Raw genomic sequence first — 19,922 nt, forward strand, 5'->3', positions numbered from 1 at the left:
CTGCAACAGGAAATAAACTGGGACACTTTTAGAATGTTTACGTTTAAAACCGTGTAATGGTCTAAATATTGTATATTTGTGACATCACAAATGGACAAACAAAAACCAAGATGGCGATGGAAAAAAAACAAGATGACAAACGAAAACCTAGATTGACAAGAACCAAGATGGACAAAAACCAAGATGGCGACGGACAAAAACCAAGATGGTGATGGACAAAAACCAAGATGGTGATGGACAAAAACCAAGATGGACAAAAACCAAGATGGCGACGGACAAAAACCAAGATGGACAAAAACCAAGATGGCGACGGACAAAAACCAAGATGACGACGGACAAAAACCAAGATGGCCAAAAACCAAGATGGCGACAGACAAAAACCAAGATGGCCAAAAACCAAGATGGCGACGGACAAAAACCAAGATGGCGTCACACAAAAACCAAGATGGCGATGGCCAAAAACCACGATGGCCCATACTCCCAAGCCCCCAGGAAGAGCGCCGCTTGTTGATCCCAATTTTCGTAGTGAACAGTATATCGTCATTTTAAAAGCATTTTATGCCGCTGATATAATGATATAATATAATAGCATAATAATGCAAGTACACCGTTTCAAAGAGCTATAAGTTTTAATTCTTAAGAATATTCAGACATTGGAATTGGGATGTGAAAAATAAATTATGAAAAATATTCTAAATAAATAACATAAATGAAATAAAACCAAACAACCAAAATAACCACTAAATATATAAAAACAAATTATTGAGGTCGTGTCTATGTATCGTACGATAAAACCATAATGTAAAAATGATTGAGGTCATGTCCGTGTATCGTACGATAAGTCGATATAACGTCCCTTGAACATTGGAATGCATCTTTACACAGAAATACGACTGTATGTTTTGTCCCCATTTCTTCCACTGGAATAGTAATAATTAGTACGAGCAGGAGGAACGGTTACAGAGACAAAAAACTATTTAAATGTTCATATGGGCATTTTTGCAGACTTGAAAAGCAGTTAATACAGTGAAGACTTAATCTGAGAGCAGGTCATGACAGTCAAGTCTGCATGACTCAGTGTAACCTCCTCATGTCTGGTGGGTGTCAAGTGATGCAGGTCAGGAGTAGAAGTTCTCGGCCAACTTCCTCATTCTTTTATTAACGTGTTTGCGGTCGGGTGCTGGTGGGCTGGGCAAGCTGCGATCTGTAACCTCCATATCTATGTCGTATGAACCAGATAAGACCCTGAGTGAGGGCATAGGAGAGTCTGTCTCATCTCCAGAAAATGTTTTACTCCTAGTTGGTCCCTGTCCAACGGGGAGCTTTTCAGTGGCGTCCCCTTTCAACTCCTCCTTGTCCAGGTTCGGATGGTAGCGCTTATAGTACATAATTTTAAATAACAGACCAAGGATGTAAACGGCAACAACACTGACAGCAGTGATTACAGCATACAAAAGTGGAATTTCGAAATAAGGTGGTTCCGTGCTCATCTTCCAGCACCACAAACCGCAGAGGAGGGAAATGTCAACCAGCATGTAGCCGTGATAGAGCAGAGTCCTGTTCCTCGTCCTCCCCTTCACCACATTGAACCAGTCGAAATACCAAATGAGGCCCACGGTGGCTCGGTAAAGCCATTCTCCGCAGGGGCTCTCCATGAAGTCCGTCTTGGATCGCCAGACGAAGAAGAACAGAACCATCCAAGAGCAAAAGAAGTGGGTGAAGATGAAGCAGGGCAGCACGGAGGCGAAGAGGGCGAGGGCGACGAGGCGAGACGAGATGAGGAACAGGTTCCAGAGGAAGTACACCACCGATGAGATCATCTGCTGCTTCTCCTTGTAGGGCAGGAAGGAGCGCAGGGAGCGGTGGTACATGGTCACACTGAAGGCGATGGCTGAGGCCGACCCCAGGGCCTTCAACACTGAGGAGGAGGAGGAGAAGTCATCATTAGAGAAGCTACTAATAACTGTAAATGAACCCGAGAAGTATTGTGAGAAACCCGTTTCCTCTTGCTGAAGATTAGAGAGTAGGGCTGGGCATTATATCAACATCGTGATATGAGACTAGATATCATCTTAGATTTTGGATATCGTAATATGGCATAGGCAAAATTACAGTATCTGGCCATACAGACAGTGTTTGGTTTCATTTGTTCAGGTTTTGAGATATCCTCGACTAACATTTCTGCCTCCATCACAATTACAACTCACAGTTCTGCCCCCAAATCTACATGTTGTAACTGTGAGACATGAGTAACACACTGCACCTGTCACAGGGCTGAGCTCGCCGCTCTGCAGGATGATGGTGAGCATGAGGACGAGCTGAGGGGAGCTCTCCGAAAACGTCTCCACGAGCCGCAGCATGCTCAGGTCGTGGTTCAGGAACACCGCGGTGCCCTCGCGGTCAGGGATCTTCGAGTAGGAGCTGCATAAAGAGATTTCCACGACGCCTGCATGCCTGAGGAGACAAAGTTGTGGGAAGGAGAATGCATGGTTAAAACCACCCGAATGACAACATATTAAACATGACCAGTTATCATGTAAAATACATTCATTTTTTGCAGTGTTATCACACATCAGGTATTAATACATGAAAAAGAGCCACTCTGGTTTCAACACCAGTTTAACAAAGATAATTATCTATCGTAAACAAGGAACATGTGGTTTAACTTGTGTTTCTACTATTCCTGAGTCATTGTGGTCACATAAATACATACAATTCTGCTGTTACAAAATATCCTCTCATGAACCAAATTTAGAGGAAATTAAACAGATATTGCCATTTATAGCAGAAGATGTCGTAACTGTATGTTTTCCTCTTCAAAGATTTGACTGAAATTACGTATTATCCACACCCCCCTAGTTTGGAACAGCACAATTGTTCCATTCAGATTATTTCATTTCCCGTAAATGGGAATATTTCAATGAACAGGCCGGGGTGGAGTTCTCAGATAAAGAGCCAAATGTAAAACAGAAACTTCCTCATAATAAACACCGTACTTCTCTGCTCTCACAACCGGCTTGGCTTCCCCACACACATTCACCACAGAAGGAAACACACAGCCTGAGGCACTTTAAGATTATTACAGTATATACAGTGCACAACCTGAAGTAGATTCCCAGCTGGAGCACATGAAGAAGCGCGAGCTGGCTCCTGCTCAGGCATTTCTCGACCTTTGTCTGCCTCTCGGAGCCCTCGTCGTTGTACCAGAGCCAGCTGAATGCCTGAACGAGAAAGGACGAGACCAGGAGGAGCAGCACCAGAATAACGAGGCTCACGTAGGCTTTTTCCTGGTAGAAAGTCACAACGGCAAATATGTCCAGCACTATGTCGAGCAGCAGGAACAGCAGACCCAAACAAATGAAGAGGAAGTCCACGGGGGAGTACTTGAACACACCCATTGTGTCTGTCAAACTAAAGTTCTCATATCCCCTTCAACCGGCTGCTTCTAGTGCGGAGACATACTACAGGACAAAGCTGTTAGCGCTTCACTTGTTAACTTAAGAAGACACACAACCGAAAGTTGGCACAGAGCAAAGGTTCACTGTTGAAATACTTTGTAACCCCTCCTACAGGGTTACATAACATTTTAAAGGCATACCGTAGTAACATAATCATTCCATACAAACAACTCATATTGAAAGCTGTCAATTTAACAATTAAGCTTTATAGTATTCTTATTTTCAAATTAAGTTACTTTACTGTAAAAAAATAAAATTTAAAAATAGAAAAACTGAGCTATAAATCATCAGACAAATCAGATCAGTCTGTATCATGAAGTGTAAAAAACAAAAAAAGCACAAATTAAAATACAACATTGTCACCACTTTAATGATTGCACATGGCAAATGAGGTAAAATATTAACAACCAGTAGTGACCTTGACTTTTGGTTTCAGCAGTTTTGTTGGCAAACGAGAACACAGAAACAAACAATGAACTGAAAGACGCTGAAAGTGTGAAAATACATTAACACGTAAAAAACAACTTGAATTCACTTTTAGGACACCCGAAAAGATTTAAAAAGAACATAAACAAACAGTCTAGTGTTGAATGATGAGGATCGTCTATGTGCACGCTGATACTGAAGTAAACAGAGACGTTTGGCACATGTGACATTCAAACAAGCTAAACAAACACTGGATGAGCGAGTAAAACTACCTAACTTGTTTTGTACCTAAAGACGTCACCTGTCGTTAAATATGTCCTAACAATTCTTAGTCGACATGTAAAGAATCAACCCTCGACTTGAACTTGTTTTGCACCATCAATATTATCTTGATAAAAACCTGTCAAGTGGTCTAAAACAGCTGTTTCGCAGTCAGTAACAAAACACAGAGATTATAAAAGGAGAGCTACATTCAAAGTCCTTCAAATAGGTTCCAGTAGTAGCAGCGGTGACAACGAAACACCCCAAAACACACATTTAGATAGCCCTTTTTGTCATGTAAAAACCTCAGAAATCCAATCTTAGTCATTTAAATTTAAAGATTAACGACATAAATTAGGACAATTTTAGGCCCTTATAGTGTCCAAAATATTATGATTGTTATTATTATTCAATATTTATTATTTTATTTTATTATATTATTTACCTTGTCAAAAAACATTATATTTTTGTATTTTGGAAATACAAGGTGTTCACACAACAGCAACAACAACCCATATGACTGTATGGTATGTATGAAAAAAGTAGTATATAAATGTTCTCCATGTGTAAAGATAATAAAATACAGTTTGCTTTATAGAAAATGTATGAAATACAATCAACACTTCACTGTGTTGGTTTAGAAATAAGCTTATCAAATTACCCCCAGCTTCAAGTACAGTTGAAATGACATTGTATACAGGCAGTGAAGTCATAACAGTCATATATATTTTTTTAATAAAGTTTTAGTTGTGGCAGTTGTCCCTTTAATATACCTACGGTGGTATTAGGACATCGTGGCAAGATTGCAAATCAACGAGCGGGACTTATTTATGGCAACACTGGATTTTTATACTTGCATTAACATGATGAAATATCTGGATTAGTAAAAACTGTTATTATCAGTTATTACACGGCTCTGTTGAATACTCGATTCTGATTGGTCAATCACAGCGTTCTACGGTCTGTTATTTCTGTACAGCAGACCGTTGCTATGCATAACAGACCGTTGCTATGGGAGCAGCTCTGATCTCGAACTCTGGCGGACCATTTTTGTGTCAAATTATTGATTTCTTCAGTAAGTAAATGTTTAATAAGTGCGATAATGTACAGCTAACGGGTCATTGTTGTGAAATAAACCCCTTCAGGGCGATGCAAGACCCCTCCGTGGACCCCGACGCTAACCGGCTCGCTGTACATTATCTCTTACTTCTAACAGTTTTTCCAGGAATGAACTATATCGTATGTATGTATTAATGTATGATGTATGTACTGATATGAAAAGGATTTTATCCATATTGCCTACTCTTATTTTCAAGTACAGTTTTGAATGTTGAGATTGTTGCATACTATTACTCCCAAAGAAGGGAACATTTGTCAGTAATGGCAGTTGGCCGTGACACAGTTTGCCGTGACACAGTTGTGTGTCACGGCAAACTGTGTCAGTTATACACAGTTGGCTGTGACACACGAAAAGTCAGACATCACAGTTGTGATGACTCCGCTCAATTTGTGCCATCAGTGTTTATGATGACTTCTTACTTTGAGTAAAAATGAGCAGCGTGGCCAGCCATCCGTTTGTTGAGGAGCTGGGCGGACGGAGTGCCGTCTTGGATGGAAAAGTCTCTGAAGGACACTTCTGAGTCGGGCAGATCATCAGGCAGTCCTGGATCCCTCACCGGGGGCCTCCACAGCTTGGGGTGGAAGCAGCAGTAGTAGAGGGTTTTGAAGAGGAGTCCCAGGAGGTAGATGAGAGGTAGGGAGATGAGCAGAGCGAGTGCGTACGGCTCAGTCTGGACAGGATCCCTGTAACACCACCAAGTCGCCAGCAGGATTCCTCCGTCGGTGGTGATGAAGGTGTGGTAGATGATGCTCCTGCCTCTGGTCTGACCCTCTGCTACATTAAACCAGCTGAAGTACCAGATGAGCCCTACGGTGGCCCGGTAGAGGCACTCCCCACCGACGCTGTCCATGAAGTCGGTCCCCTGTCGCCAGGCCCACAACACGAAGACGAACCACAGCATCAGGAAGTGGGCGGCGATGTAAGCAGACAGGACCGAGGCGAAGAGGGCGAGGGCTGCCACACGCGGGGCAATCAGCAGCAGGTTCCACAGGAAGTAGATTAAAGAGGAACACCAGCCCTGCTTGGCCTTGTCTGGGAGGAAGGAGCGCAGGGAGCGGTGGTAATCCAACACCATCCAGGCTATGGAGGTGGTTGATGCAGCAATGCTCACAACTGTAAAAAAACCCAACAGAAATCATTATAGCAACCAAGAGGAAGTGAACACCCAACTGTGGTATCATCATTTGCAGAAGTTTGCAGGGTGGAAGTAAATGGAACTAAAAGAGAACTTACACTGAACCGTCCTGGCCTTGTTTGTGTGCAGCATGACGTAGATCATCAGGGTGAGCTGAGGAGCACTCTCGCAGAACGTCTCGATGAGCCGGAGCATGCTGAGGTCGTGTGTCAGGTAAACGGCATATTCGGACCCTGCCTGTTTCCGCCACCAAACCCTGAAGCCTTGTCGTATGGCGGAGATGTGCCTGCGGGGATGAATACATCAAGAGAAGGGCTATTATGACACACAGATTGTGGGAAAACTGCATCACATACCAAACCCATGCAGCTTAAACATACTCTTTTAACGGTGAATAGAAGCAATCTGACAGTCAGAGCTTTTCATACCTCATTAACTCATTATCTGTGCATGTTATGCATTGAGTTCTCTTCCGAGTCACTGGTTTTACTAGTTGCCACACCTGACATTTTCATTTGTGGTCACAGCACCTGTCAAATGTTATTACCTGCTAGCTTGCCTGAACTATTCTGTTGGAATAAATCACATTTTTTTAAATGACAGGTACAGAGAGAAATACTCCTGCAGCAAAGGTGCTTGTTCCCAGGGTGCTTTACTTCAGTTTTGTCAATATTAAAGTGTGTTTACGTGATGCAAACACCTTTTGATTCCTTCTGCAGGAAGGACAGCTGGAAACACCGAACACTGACAACAACAACAATAATATCAATATTGTATGCAATACTACTTTTTCCATTGCAATATTACTTCCTTTTCTTTTTTTTCTTAGCTAATTTTACCTTTTTTTATTTACTTATTATCTTATTTACTCATTTTACTAAATGTATCTTACTTAATTGTTATTCTTTTATGCCCTGGTGCTAGAATAGTACTTTGTCATTTTATACACTTGTATTTTAAACACTTGAACTTGTTGTAATTTTGTTGTATTTTTGAGCAATCTCTGGCACAAGAATTTCCTTCGCGATTAATAAAGTTCTATCTTATGTTATCTTATCTTATTTCGTGTAACCTGTATTATAATGATATTGAGAAACCATTGACTTCTCTTCCGAGTCACTGGTTTTACAAGTTGCCACACCTGACATTTTCATTTGTGGTCACAGCACCTGTCAAATGTTATTACCTACTAGCTCGCCTGAACTATGCTGTTGGAATATCCATTTTTTTAAATAACAGGTACAGAGAGAAATATTCCTGCAGCGAAGGTGCTTGTTCCCAGGGTGCTTTATTTCAGTTTTGTCAATATTAAAGTGTGTTTGCGTGATGCAAACACCTTTTGATTCCTTCTGCATGAAGGACAGCTGAAAACACCGAACACTGACAACAACAATAATATCAATATCATATGCAATACTACTTTTTCCATTCTCATGTGCAATATCACTGCTCATTGTGTGCAATATTAATTTCCATCATGTGCAATATTACTTCCTTTTCTGCTTTTTAGCTAACTTTACCTTTTTTTTATTTTCTTATTACCTTATTTACTCATTTTACTAAATGTATCTTACTTAATTGTTATTCTTTAAGGCACTGGTGCTAGAAATAATTATTTTCATTTTATATACTTTTATTTTAAACACATGAACTTGTTGTATTTTTGAGCAATCTCTGGCACAAGAATTTCCTTCGGGATTAATAAAGTTCTATCTTATCTTATCTTATCTTATTTCATGTAACCTGTATTATAATGATATTGAGAAACCAGAAATAACATTTACAGTCCCGTTGCTCGTGCGTGTAGCGAATGAGATTGTCATGTCTGTTATACTATAAAGCAGGTTTAAGTGCTATATAAATACTGTGAAAGTATTGAAAAGTTCAATATACGGAGAAATACACACAGTCCATATTCAGAAATTGTGCGTTTCAAACAAGCCCTCAGGATTTCTGTCCATTTGTGATGTCACAATTATACAATATTTAGACCATTACACGGTTTTAAACGTAAACATTCTAAGTGTTTCCCAGTGTGTTTCCTGATTGCAGTGTATGTGAATAACATCAGCTGACAGGATGTAAACATGGACCCAAACTATTGCCTAGCAACGCAACTCTGTTGCAATTCCGTTGATTTGCGCTAAACCAGATGGTGAATACCCGTATATTCAGAGAAACAGTATGAGGAAAATAAGTTGTTTTTTTAACATTACAGCATGTAAACATGTTCTAGTAGAAAAACAAAATACAAGTATGAACCTGAAAATGAGCATGATATGGGACCTTTAAACATTTAAATAGCTCTAGGGCTGTTTGATTCCATGCATTTTAACTTTAATAGTTACTATGAGGTGTAAGCATTATTATTAACACATAATGTGTTTACTAACATGTACAAAATAGTGAAGTCTACCTGCAAAGGAAGCCCAGCTGCAGCACATGTAACACACAGGAGAGCTTCACTCGGTCCCCAAACAGCACGGTACCGGTTCTTCCTCCTCCTCCTCCTCCTCCTCCTCCTCCAGCCTGCCGGCCGAAGCCCGGCAGCTCTCGGTCATACTGGAACCAGAACCAGCTGAACATCTGGACCACCACCGAGGACAGGACCATGAGGCCGACCAGCACCCCGAACCAGAGCAGGTCCCCTTGGCAGTAGAACTCGGTGGCCACCCACACATCCGAGCCCCAGTCCACCAAGAAAGTACAAACTCCCACCACCGAGAACGCGAAGTCGATCCACGTGTAGTTTGAAAAAGTCCCGCGCGCCATTAGCCGTTAGTGTTGTTGTTGTTGTTGCTAAGCTGACCAACCGACCAACCGACCTGTTGCTAGGCAGCTAACATTCAGGCTAACGTCCCGGTTCCGTTATTTCCCTCCCAAAGAGACCTCACATTCTTCAACCCGGTGAAGAACAAAGTTGAGAACAGTTTCATATTTAAGTTAACAGTTTGAACTCACTCAGACAGGAGGAGATATTAGTATAACGCTGGAGATTACAATACAAGAGAGTAAAGAGTAACCGTTACAGAGGAGAGAGCAGCTGGTGTGTTTGTAATGATCCTCCTGTCTGTGGAGCTGTTAGCCCCGCCCACCGCTGCTGGGCCAGGGTGCAAATCCGGAATATCAAGGTTTTAACATTTAAAGGTCCCATATTATGCAAATTTTCAGGTTCATACTTGTATTTTGTGTTTCTACTAGAACAGGTTTACATACTGTAATGTTAGAAAAACCTTTATTTTTCTCATACTGTCTGCCTGTATTTACCCTCTGTCTGAAACAACTTTATTCTCGTAATATTACGACTTTTTTCTCGTACAGTTACGACTTTTTTCTCGTAATATTATGACTTTTTTTCTCGTAATATTACGACTTTATTCTCGGAAAGTTATGACTTTATTTTCGTTATATTACAACTTTTATTCTTGTAATATTATGACTTTATTCTCGTAATTACTACTTTTTTCTCAAATCCGGGATGTAAAGGTTTTAACATTTAAAGATCCCATATTATGCTCATTTTCAGGTTCATACTTGTATTTTGTGTTTCTACTAGATCATGTTTACATGCCGTAATATAAAAAAAACAATGTTATTTTCCTCACACTGTCTGCCTGAATATACCTGTATTCACCCTCTGTCTGAAACGCTCCGTTTTAGCTCATTTCAATGGAATTGCAACGGAATTGCGTAGCTAGGCAACAGTTTGGTCGTAATAAAAGTCGTAATATTATTTATTACGACTTTATATTATCATAATATTAAAGTTGTAATATTACGAGAATAAAGTCGCAATATTACGTACAGTTACGACTTTTTTCTCGTAATATTATGACTTTTTTTCTCGTAAAGTTATGACTTTATTCTCGTAATATTACGACTTTTAATCTTGTAATATTATGACTTTATTCTCGTAATATTACGAGATTTTTCTTGTAATATTATGACTTTATTCTCGTAATATTATGACTTTATTCTCGTAATATTACGAGATTTTTCTTGTAATATTATGACTTTATTCTCGTAATATTATGACTTTATTCTCGTAATATTACGACTTTTTTCTCGTAATATTATGACTTTTTTTCTCGTAAAGTTATGACTTTATTCTCGTAATATTACGAGATTTTTCTTGTAATATTATGACTTTATTCTCGTAATATTATGACTTTATTCTCGTAATATTACGACTTTTTTTCTCGTAAAGTTATGACTTTATTCTCGTAATATTACGAGATTTTTCTTGTAATATTATGACTTTATTCTCGTAATATTACGACTTTTTTCTCGTAATATTATGACTTTTAATCTTGTAATATTATGACTTTATTCTCGTAATATTACGAGATTTTTCTTGTAATATTATGACTTTTTTCTCGTAATATTATGACTTTTAATCTTGTAATATTATGACTTTATTCTCGTAATATTACGACTTTTTTCTCGTAATATTATGACTTTTTTTCTCGTAAAGTTATGACTTTATTCTCGTAATATTACGAGATTTTTCTTGTAATATTATGACTTTATTCTCGTAATATTATGACTTTATTCTCGTAATATTACGACTTTTTTTCTCGTAAAGTTATGACTTTATTCTCGTAATATTACGAGATTTTTCTTGTAATATTATGACTTTATTCTCGTAATATTACGACTTTTTTCTCGTAATATTATGACTTTTAATCTTGTAATATTATGACTTTATTCTCGTAATATTACGAGATTTTTCTTGTAATATTATGACTTTTTTCTCGTAATATTATGACTTTTAATCTTGTAATATTATGACTTTATTCTCGTAATATTACGACTTTTTTCTCGTAATATTATGACTTTTTTTCTCGTAAAGTTATGACTTTATTCTCGTAATATTACGAGATTTTTCTGGTAATATTATGACTTTTAATCTTGTAATATTATGACTTTATTCTCGTAATATTACGAGATTTTTCTTGTAATATTATGACTTTTTTCTCGTAATATTATGACTTTTTTTCTCGTAAAGTTATGACTTTATTCTCGTAATATTACAAGATTTTTCTTGTAATATTATGACTTTTAATCTTGTAATATTATGACTTTATTCTCGTAATATTACGAGATTTTTCTTGTAATATTATGACTTTATTCTCGTAATATTATGACTTTATTCTGGAAATCTCAGATGTTTTTTCCCTCAATGTGGTCCTAATACTCCGTAGTACATTTGCACTTTGGCCCTCACTGCATTAGGCTTATATACTATATACTTAGACTATAAACTGTGTTACCTTCATCACAATGCTCAAATGTTTTTGTTTTTTTTGCCTACAATGTCTCTTTTGATAGTAAAGGTTGCTGACCCCTGTAACAGGGCAACCTGAGAGACTAAACTCAGGCCAGTTAAAATCACCGCTCACTAAGCCCCGCCCCCTCCCAGCCTCGACCTATAGCATCAGAGCAGCGCGTGTATGTACCGCTGCCTCCTCGCGCCTCCTCCTCCTCTCGGTGATCGGTCGGTTTCATCCGGATCATCTCGCTCCTCTGTTAGCAACACAACAAGCTAACAACATGTCGAGGGTGTACATCGGAAGACTGAGCTACAGGGCCCGAGAGAAGGACGTGGAGAGGTTCTTCAAAGGCTACGGGAAGATACTGGAAGTCGACCTGAAAAACGGGTAACGTTGAGACCGTTAATCGGTGTTTCCGTTAGTTACCGGAGCCGTTACCGGGACGATGCAGCGCGTGCTGTCTGCGGCCTAGTCGGTGGCTAGCAGCCTGAGCTAATGCTAAGCTAACTAGCTATTTTTTAATATTTAAACAATGAAAACAGTAAACAATGTGATATACAATTGGGTTTTAGTTTAGATAACGTGTTTGTTTTTCTTTATATCATTTTAAAATGTGTTTCTGTGTTTGAATTTTAGTGTTATTTTTGCGTTATCTCGACCGATGCTAACTAGCTAGCGGCTAACTAGCTAGCTAAGGTTAGACGTGGCAAAGTCACAGGCCGCAGTGAGTGTTGCAAGCCTGGAGCTAAAACATGTGCAAGTTCAGTCCCAGTAGTGTCTTTAACCACTAGATTGGATCCACTACCTAACATAAACGTGCAGCCCGGTGGAAATGCATATTGCATAATTTGCAAATAATAAGACATGACATTGATATTAATTTCCTCTTCCTCTGGACTTGATTGTGTAACAACCATACACGTTTTGGAGCTGTATTATTTTTTAGGAAAGAATTTATTTGTTTTATTATATATATTTTATTTATTTTATTACTTATTTATTTTATTATTTATTTCGAATATTTTGTAATATTCCTGTTTAATTTTTTATTATTAAGCAAATATTAGGTTTTTTAATGATCTCTGCAGTTCAGAACAAAAAACAGCACTTTATTATGAATATTTTTTTATCATCTTAGAAAAATGAAAAATAAGTTAAATGCAACAGTACATGCAAACTATTCAGGTGAACAATATTGCCAAATCGTCAATTCAATAATAAATACAAATGAAAAAAAGAACAAAATAAAAACATACATATACAACTCATTAAGCAATGTATAGATATTTAAAAAGAACATGCATGTAAATGGAAGAAAACAATATAGAAGTTGAGCTTAAACGTGTGCAGGTTCAGTCCCAGTCGTGTCTTCAACTACTAGATTGGATCTACAATTCAATTTAATTTAAGGAGGTGCATGAGTTGCATTTAATGTATGTATGTATCCTCCAGCATCCCAACAATACCCATATTAAACAGTGTAATTAATTAAATGTAGTGTTGTGAAAAGTGTGGGTGATTATGAAGCAAAAAAAAGAGTGATGTAGCCTAAACTACAGATATATTTTTACATATGTCTAATAATATTTGAAAGGTTAAAACAAATTTCAATTCAATTTGCTTTTTTGGCATGACTGTCAGGTGAATAATATTGCCAAAGCGTCAATTAATAATAAATATAAATAATAAAAAAGAACAAAATAAAAACATATACATATATACAATTCATTACGCAAATTACAATATATAGATATTTAAAAATAACATGCATGTTAATGGAAGAAAACAATAAAGAAGTAATTAATGTTTGTGTCAATCAAATAAAATAACAATATATATTGCAATATCAAAGGATAAATGTAAAAAAAAACACTATCTAACATTAAACGTGCAGTCCGGTGGAAAAAACCTTATCTTGAATCATCGATGCTATCCGACAAAGCATCACTTGCAAATAATAAGAAATGACTTTGATCTTAATTTGCTCTTTCTCTGGACTTCATGATGAAACAACCATACACACGTTTTGGAGCTGTCCGTTATTTTTGGGAAAGATTTGCCCTGTAATATTTCTGTTTATTTTTCATTATTAAGCAAATATTTGTTTTTTATGTCTGCAGTTCAGAACAAAAACAGCACTGTATTATGAATATTTATCATTTTAGAAAAATATCACATTCATAAAAGTACATTCTATAATAACAGAAAAAGTTTTTAATTAAAGTTTTATAAATGAAATGCAACAGTACATGCAAACTATTCAGCACTCTTTATGCACATTTTCTAATTGCCTGAACTGCTGAATCCTTTGTTTTTCATTAGATCATTTTAATTATCCCTATAATATTCAGAAAAACACTGCATATATTCATATTTGGTAAAGTAGGACTGGTGAATTTATGATGTTTTTGCTCAAATGACCTGCACAATTCAATATCAAATTGTTGCTAATTATTTTTTAATGTTGCCCGTCTGATTGATAAATCAACTAATCTTGTCTTTGTATCAGTATAGCAGACTAGCAGTATTATACACATGTCCACAAGATAGTTGAGCTTTACATTGAGTTTTGTAGCAATAATTTTTCTCACAAAATTAACCAGCTTGGAAGAAGTAAGATGTCTGTACATTAGTATCGGTTGTCTATAGCGCTGAAACCTGGACCCACTGCTCGAGAACGCCTTTTTAAGGAAGTGTGACATAGCTGTGGCTAACATTTAGTTTTTCCTGGCTATTGTTTTAATTATGCTATGTCTGTGCAAACCTGACCTCCACTGTGTTTTTTCGACCTTGAAAATCCAAATCCTTTGTCATTACCAAGTGTTAACACGTTCTCTTCTTTCACAAAGGTATGGGTTTGTTGAATTTGATGACCCGCGTGATGCAGATGATGCTGTGTATGACTTGAACGGCAAGGAGTTGTGTGGGGAAAGGGTCATTGTGGAGCACACCAAGGGACCCCGTCGTGATGGAGGTTATGGAGGAGGTGGAGGAGGAGGAGGAGGAGGAGGTGGTGGTGGAGGAGGAGGAGGAGGAGGAGGAGGTGGCAGCAGCAGCGGAGGAGGAAGTGGTGGTGGAGGAGGAAGAAGTAAGTGTTCCAGAGAATTGTGCTTATTTCACATGAATAATGTCACTGATAAGGGATTTCATTCATTACAGGGAACCATTGATCAAAATTTGGAAGGGGCAAACATTTGAAGCTTGTCCTTGGTGGCTGATGTGCATTCAATTCAATCCTAGTGTTTGACACTCTGATAAAAGAGTGCGGCTGATACTTTTCAGAAACATTTTGTTGCTGTAGGTGGTATCTTGAGCTGGGTGATATTGTGATATAAGACACCATATTGATTTTGTCATTGCAATACTTGGATATAGCAAAAACGTTGTATTTGCTTTGTCACAAAAGCTGCACCAGAAAATTAATGCAATATTGACCTCTCTATTTTAATTATAGACTTATGAAAAAAAATTGGACAGTCAAATATATGCACCAATGTTACCTTTTTTGTAAAATCAAGTTTTGATCAGTATCGCCCAGCTTTACTGGTACCTTATCTCCATCCCTTATGACTGAACAGAGTCTACTTGCGCAGCTTTAAGTGAAACTTGGTTGTTTTCAATTCAGTTTTTGTGTTTTGTTGCACCCACCCACCCACGCCCCTTCATCTTAATTTCATCATTACTTGCTATTGTTCTGGCCTCAACGAGCCCTCCATGTTTTCGATGGCCTGTTTAACATAAATGCACGTCTCAGTTTCTGGATAGGGCACTCCAGAGCTGCCATTTAGTTTTCAATTGTCTTGCAAATAGATTAGTGGACATTGTACGAGCACCACTCAGTACAGCACTTAACAGTTTTCTTCCCCACTGAACAGTAGGCGTGGGAGAAGATTTCCACATGACACAATTAATCTTGCGTGCACCAGAGCCACCAATGACTTGAGAAATATCTTTGGGGTACCATTTGACGGATTGGAAATGCAGTTACATGTGAATGTGTGATGGGGAAATGGCTTACTGATGGAAAGGATATAAATGTCTTAATTTGAATATTGTAAAAAATAACTATTTGATTGTTAAATATCTTGTAATCTATTGATGTCTTATTCCGTTTCTTATTTTATTTAAAATGATTGTCAATTTAAAGGTAAAGATTTAACAAAGAACCTCAATGTTTTAATTGAAAGAGTCCTTTGCTGACTGCCTGCCCCTATTGCTGGCCATGGTGTCCCCCCTTTCCAAGAGTGTGGTTTGACCATTCTGGGCCCCTGGGCAGACCAAAAAAGGGAGCCATTGTGAATGAAGACCGCTTTTCCCATTAGGCCAAGGCCGGGTGGTGAGGATGCCATGGGGTTAGGAAGAGATGTGGGTTCAGCTCTTATAGGTGCCTGAAAAAAAGAACATGTTTTGTAACAGTGAAATGTTTTTAGATAAGATAGCTTAGAAACTTGCATTAGTTCACCGTAAGTACTTCCTCGATCAGTTATGTTATTATTTTTTTTCTTTCTTATTAAGAAAGTAGGCCTATTGAAATGTTAACCAAAATTGAATAAGCTACAAATGTGTTGTATAGGTTTAGGTTTTTAATTCAAGTTTTTAATTTGTAGAAAGAGTTTTTTAGGATATCTTTTTTTTTTTTTTTTTTTTTTTTGTAAGCCGTTTTTTTCACCTTTTGCTTTTCCCCTTTTTGTTTCCTTTTCCCAAGTGAATATTGAGACATATTTTGTAGTGTGTAGCTTGGAGATTAGTATAAATGCACCATCACCATTTCTTTTTGGTCCTCATTTTCCCTGTCCTTTCCTTGTTACCTTAAAAGGTGGATATGGTCGCTGGGGAAGAGACAGATATGGTCCACCTATAAGGACAGATTATCGGCTCATTGTTGAGAATCTTTCCAGCCGCTGCAGCTGGCAGGACTTGAAGGTATGAAGCTGTTTTTTTCTTTTCTTAAGTGTTAAGGAAGTAATGTCAAAAGCCAATAAGTAGTACATCAAAAGTGTTATCCCATTTGTTCACTGTCTAGTTCTGAACAACTTTATATTTAGAGATACAACTACACAAACTGTCAGAACAGTCTCACAACATTAATGAAACCAAATGCCTTTCCCCCCTTTGAGTTTGTCATGTCTTAGATTTTTGTTTTATGAGCTGAGCATATCCATTAACGCATCACTTCCCATTTCTCTGAAGGACTACATGAGGCAGGCAGGGGAGGTGACTTACGCCGACACCCACAAGGGCCGGAGGAATGAGGGGGTGATAGAGTTCAGGCTCTACTCTGACATGAAGAGGGCTCTGGAGAAGCTCGACGGCACAGAAGTGAACGGTAGAAAGATCCGGCTCATCGAGGACCGCCCCGGAGCCAGACGCCGGCGCTCTTATTCTCGCAGCCGCAGCCATTCCAGGTTAGACGCGCCGCTGTAATTACACATGGCTTCCTGATACATATTGAGGTTTTCTAAATAGAGCAATAGTACATGAGAAAGTTTACAAAATGACCATACGATGCACTAGGATTTAAACCCGTGTTTCATATGTAGTGCTTGAGACATTATTGACAACAGATACGGATTCATAACGCTGTGTCGATGTGACTGTTGCTAATTGTTACTGTCTTTTCTCAGGTCCCGCTCCAGGAGCCGCAGGTCTCGCAAGAGCCGTAGCCGCAGTGAGAGCAGCAGTCGCAGCCGCTCCCACTCTAGGTGAGACATGAAAACTCTGTCAGAGGGGATATTATGATAAGCACATGTCATTTCTGTACTGAATAGAGCCATCAATAAACAGTAAGAGTAAACTTAACTTAATGAAGCTGTTTTAAGGATTAGTTTGCTCTTGGTAACCAGTGTGAAGTAGGGCTGGGTATCGTTTAAAATAATTACAATATCAGTACCGTTATTACTAACCTTGAAGTGATACTGATAACAGTACTTCATTCGATAACCATCATGTGAATGGAAGTTGTGTGTGTGACCCACTGGCTAGCTAATCTCTGTTGCACTGCAAAGTGCTCATACAGTGCCGGTTCCAACTGGTAACGCCGTCCTGAGTCCAAGTTATCGTGGAAACGTAATGGCCACCAAGCTTAAAACCGCTATCTCTGTCAGTACTTTTGCCGTCACGCGGTAAGCACCTTTAGCTGCCATCTTCTGGCTTAGACATCTCCGTGTTCGGAGCCACATGCAGGCAGACAATCCCGGCTGTATTGGTTGAAGCTGCTGCGGTAGTGGGACAATCACATGTCGCAGTAAATCGATGAACGCCTTCGGTGATTGGCTGCGAGCAAAACCATACAAATAGTCATTTTTTTTCTAGATCTGGGCACAAAAACGATTGAATGCCGATTTCATTTGACTGGAGAAATTTTGATACTACTTGGTACGTGGTTATGTCGGTGGATACCTTGATGTGGAAGACACGCACATCCTTGTTCAGCTGCTGAGTCCGAACGGCATTCGACCTCTCAATGCCACATCTCAAGCCACTCAGCAGCTGCCTATAAAAGCCACATTAGCAGCACTAGGTTAGTAGTAAGACGAGAGCACATGTCTCTGAATAGATTTCCACGAAAAAAAAGTCCATAAAAGTGCACAGGTGCATGCACTTGTGTGCATGTAGCCTATAGCCGATGACAGCGAGCAGTAGCCTGATATCTACAGCTGTTTAATCTAAGCAGGTCATGGCCACATAGCCCGGTGTCTCTGTCCACTGATGGACACGGCTCATGTTTAAATGCCCCTCTGGCATTTAAACTGACCGTCATCTTGTCCTGTTTTTAATGGTGCAGAACTTTTTCAAATAGAACTGTCAGAAATTATTATTCTGATAAAATGTAAATACTTTTAATGTGTTTTAGCAGCAACTTGTGCCTTTTTGTGATGTGCTTTATGTAAGAGGGCATTTGGTCTGATGGTTGTGGTAGTAGGGATGGTAGAAATAATCTTGTGTGGACATTTGTGAGCTAGTTTGGCACAGCAAGGAATAAAAAAACACTAAGTTCCACTGTCTGATTTTATCCACAGAGCGGCGTCCCGCTCCCGCAGCCGATCTCGTAGCAAGAAGAACAAGGTCAAGAGCAAGAAGGAGGAAGAGGAGCGCAGCAACGGCGCCCCGAAGAAAGAGAACCGCAGCAGGAGCCGCAGTCCCAAGAGCCGCAGCCCTAAGAGTCGCAGCCCCAAGAGCCGCTCCCCCAAGAGTCGCAGCCCCAAGAGCAAAAAGAGCAAGAAAGACGGGAAGAAGAAGAAGGACGACTCCAGGTCCAGATCTCGCTCCAACTCCAGGTCTCGCTCTCGGTCAGGAATCAAGGATCGCTCCAGGAAATCCGGCTCAAAGGGCCGCGAGCAGCCCAAGAGCGAAGACGAGGGAGGCGAGGCCGAGATGGGCTCCCGCTCTCGTTCCCGCTCCCCCGCCGAAACGAAATCCAGAGCCAGGTCTAAATCGAAGTCCAAGTCTAAATCCCGTACCCCCACGCCCGCCAAAGCGCGCTCCCACTCCCGATCCGCCTCCCGTTCAGAGTCCCGCTCCAAATCCCGCTCCCAGTCTCGTTCCCGCTCCCGTTCCCGCTCTTAGTTCACATTTTGAACTGTTTGTCATGAGCCCTTATCCCAGTGTGTCCCCCTGCCCTCCATTCACATTCCCCCACCCCCCGACCCCGACCCCGACCCCCCGACACTATCCCTGCCTCCTGTTTTTTGATAAATAGCTGTAGAATACCAGGCACTCGTCCTCGATGTCTTTTATGCCCACGCTACTCCATTTCATTTGACTTTTACTCGACATATTTTTTCATTAGAGCTGTCTCGTATGGGGATGTTTGTAAAATAACAGGGTGCAGTCTCGGTTTTATAAGTTTAAATGATGGTATGGTATGTGTCTTAGCCTTTTTTTAATCAAACGTAGAAGCATACTGTTGTCAAAATGCTGGGTGGGAATATGTACTAGCATCTCCTCACCTTTTGTAAAATCCTTGTATCATTTTATTTCAGATTAAAACAAATGCCTGTTCTACATTTGTCGTTTGGTTTGGGTTTTATTTATCAGTGAGGTATGGTATTGATTTCAGTTTTGGCATGATTTGAGTACTTTTATAGGACAGTCGAGCAAATGTCCAAACTACAGATCTCTGAGGCCTGTGGCTAAAAAGAGTCAAGAAAATTCACTATTTACTCCTGTTGAGCAACGTTCAGTAAACTACAGAGCCCAGCTCCTTCAGAAAATGATCTAGCTTTTTACGAAATAACAGTATTTCCACG

At 39.4% G+C, this 19,922-nt stretch overlaps 3 protein-coding genes across 3 annotated transcripts; 1 reads left to right on the plus strand and 2 right to left on the minus strand.

Annotated features, from left to right (window-relative positions):
- Positions 1-973: 973 nt before the first annotated feature.
- LOC141753787 (XK-related protein 8-like) lies at positions 974-3,537 on the minus strand. The gene is made up of 3 exons (XM_074612351.1): positions 3,103-3,537; positions 2,264-2,454; positions 974-1,918 (listed from the first exon to the last, which is right to left on the minus strand). Exons 1-3 carry the CDS (start codon positions 3,396-3,398, stop codon positions 1,119-1,121), a joined length of 1,287 nt encoding a protein of 428 aa, XP_074468452.1. The 5' UTR covers positions 3,399-3,537; the 3' UTR covers positions 974-1,118.
- Positions 3,538-5,569: 2,032 nt separating this feature from the next.
- LOC141753788 (XK-related protein 8-like) lies at positions 5,570-9,472 on the minus strand. The gene is made up of 3 exons (XM_074612352.1): positions 8,817-9,472; positions 6,499-6,686; positions 5,570-6,378 (listed from the first exon to the last, which is right to left on the minus strand). Exons 1-3 carry the CDS (start codon positions 9,170-9,172, stop codon positions 5,681-5,683), a joined length of 1,242 nt encoding a protein of 413 aa, XP_074468453.1. The 5' UTR covers positions 9,173-9,472; the 3' UTR covers positions 5,570-5,680.
- Positions 9,473-11,861: 2,389 nt separating this feature from the next.
- srsf4 (serine and arginine rich splicing factor 4) lies at positions 11,862-19,679 on the plus strand. Its single transcript, XM_074612356.1, has 6 exons — positions 11,862-12,060; positions 14,523-14,761; positions 16,490-16,596; positions 16,864-17,078; positions 17,298-17,375; positions 18,693-19,679. The coding sequence occupies exons 1-6, from the start codon at positions 11,954-11,956 to the stop codon at positions 19,237-19,239; spliced, it is 1,293 nt and encodes a 430-aa protein (XP_074468457.1). The 5' UTR covers positions 11,862-11,953; the 3' UTR covers positions 19,240-19,679.
- Positions 19,680-19,922: the final 243 nt, after the last annotated feature.

This window comes from Sebastes fasciatus, chromosome 17 (genome assembly GCF_043250625.1).
Source record: "Sebastes fasciatus isolate fSebFas1 chromosome 17, fSebFas1.pri, whole genome shotgun sequence".
Taxonomy (NCBI): domain Eukaryota; kingdom Metazoa; phylum Chordata; class Actinopteri; order Perciformes; family Sebastidae; genus Sebastes; species Sebastes fasciatus.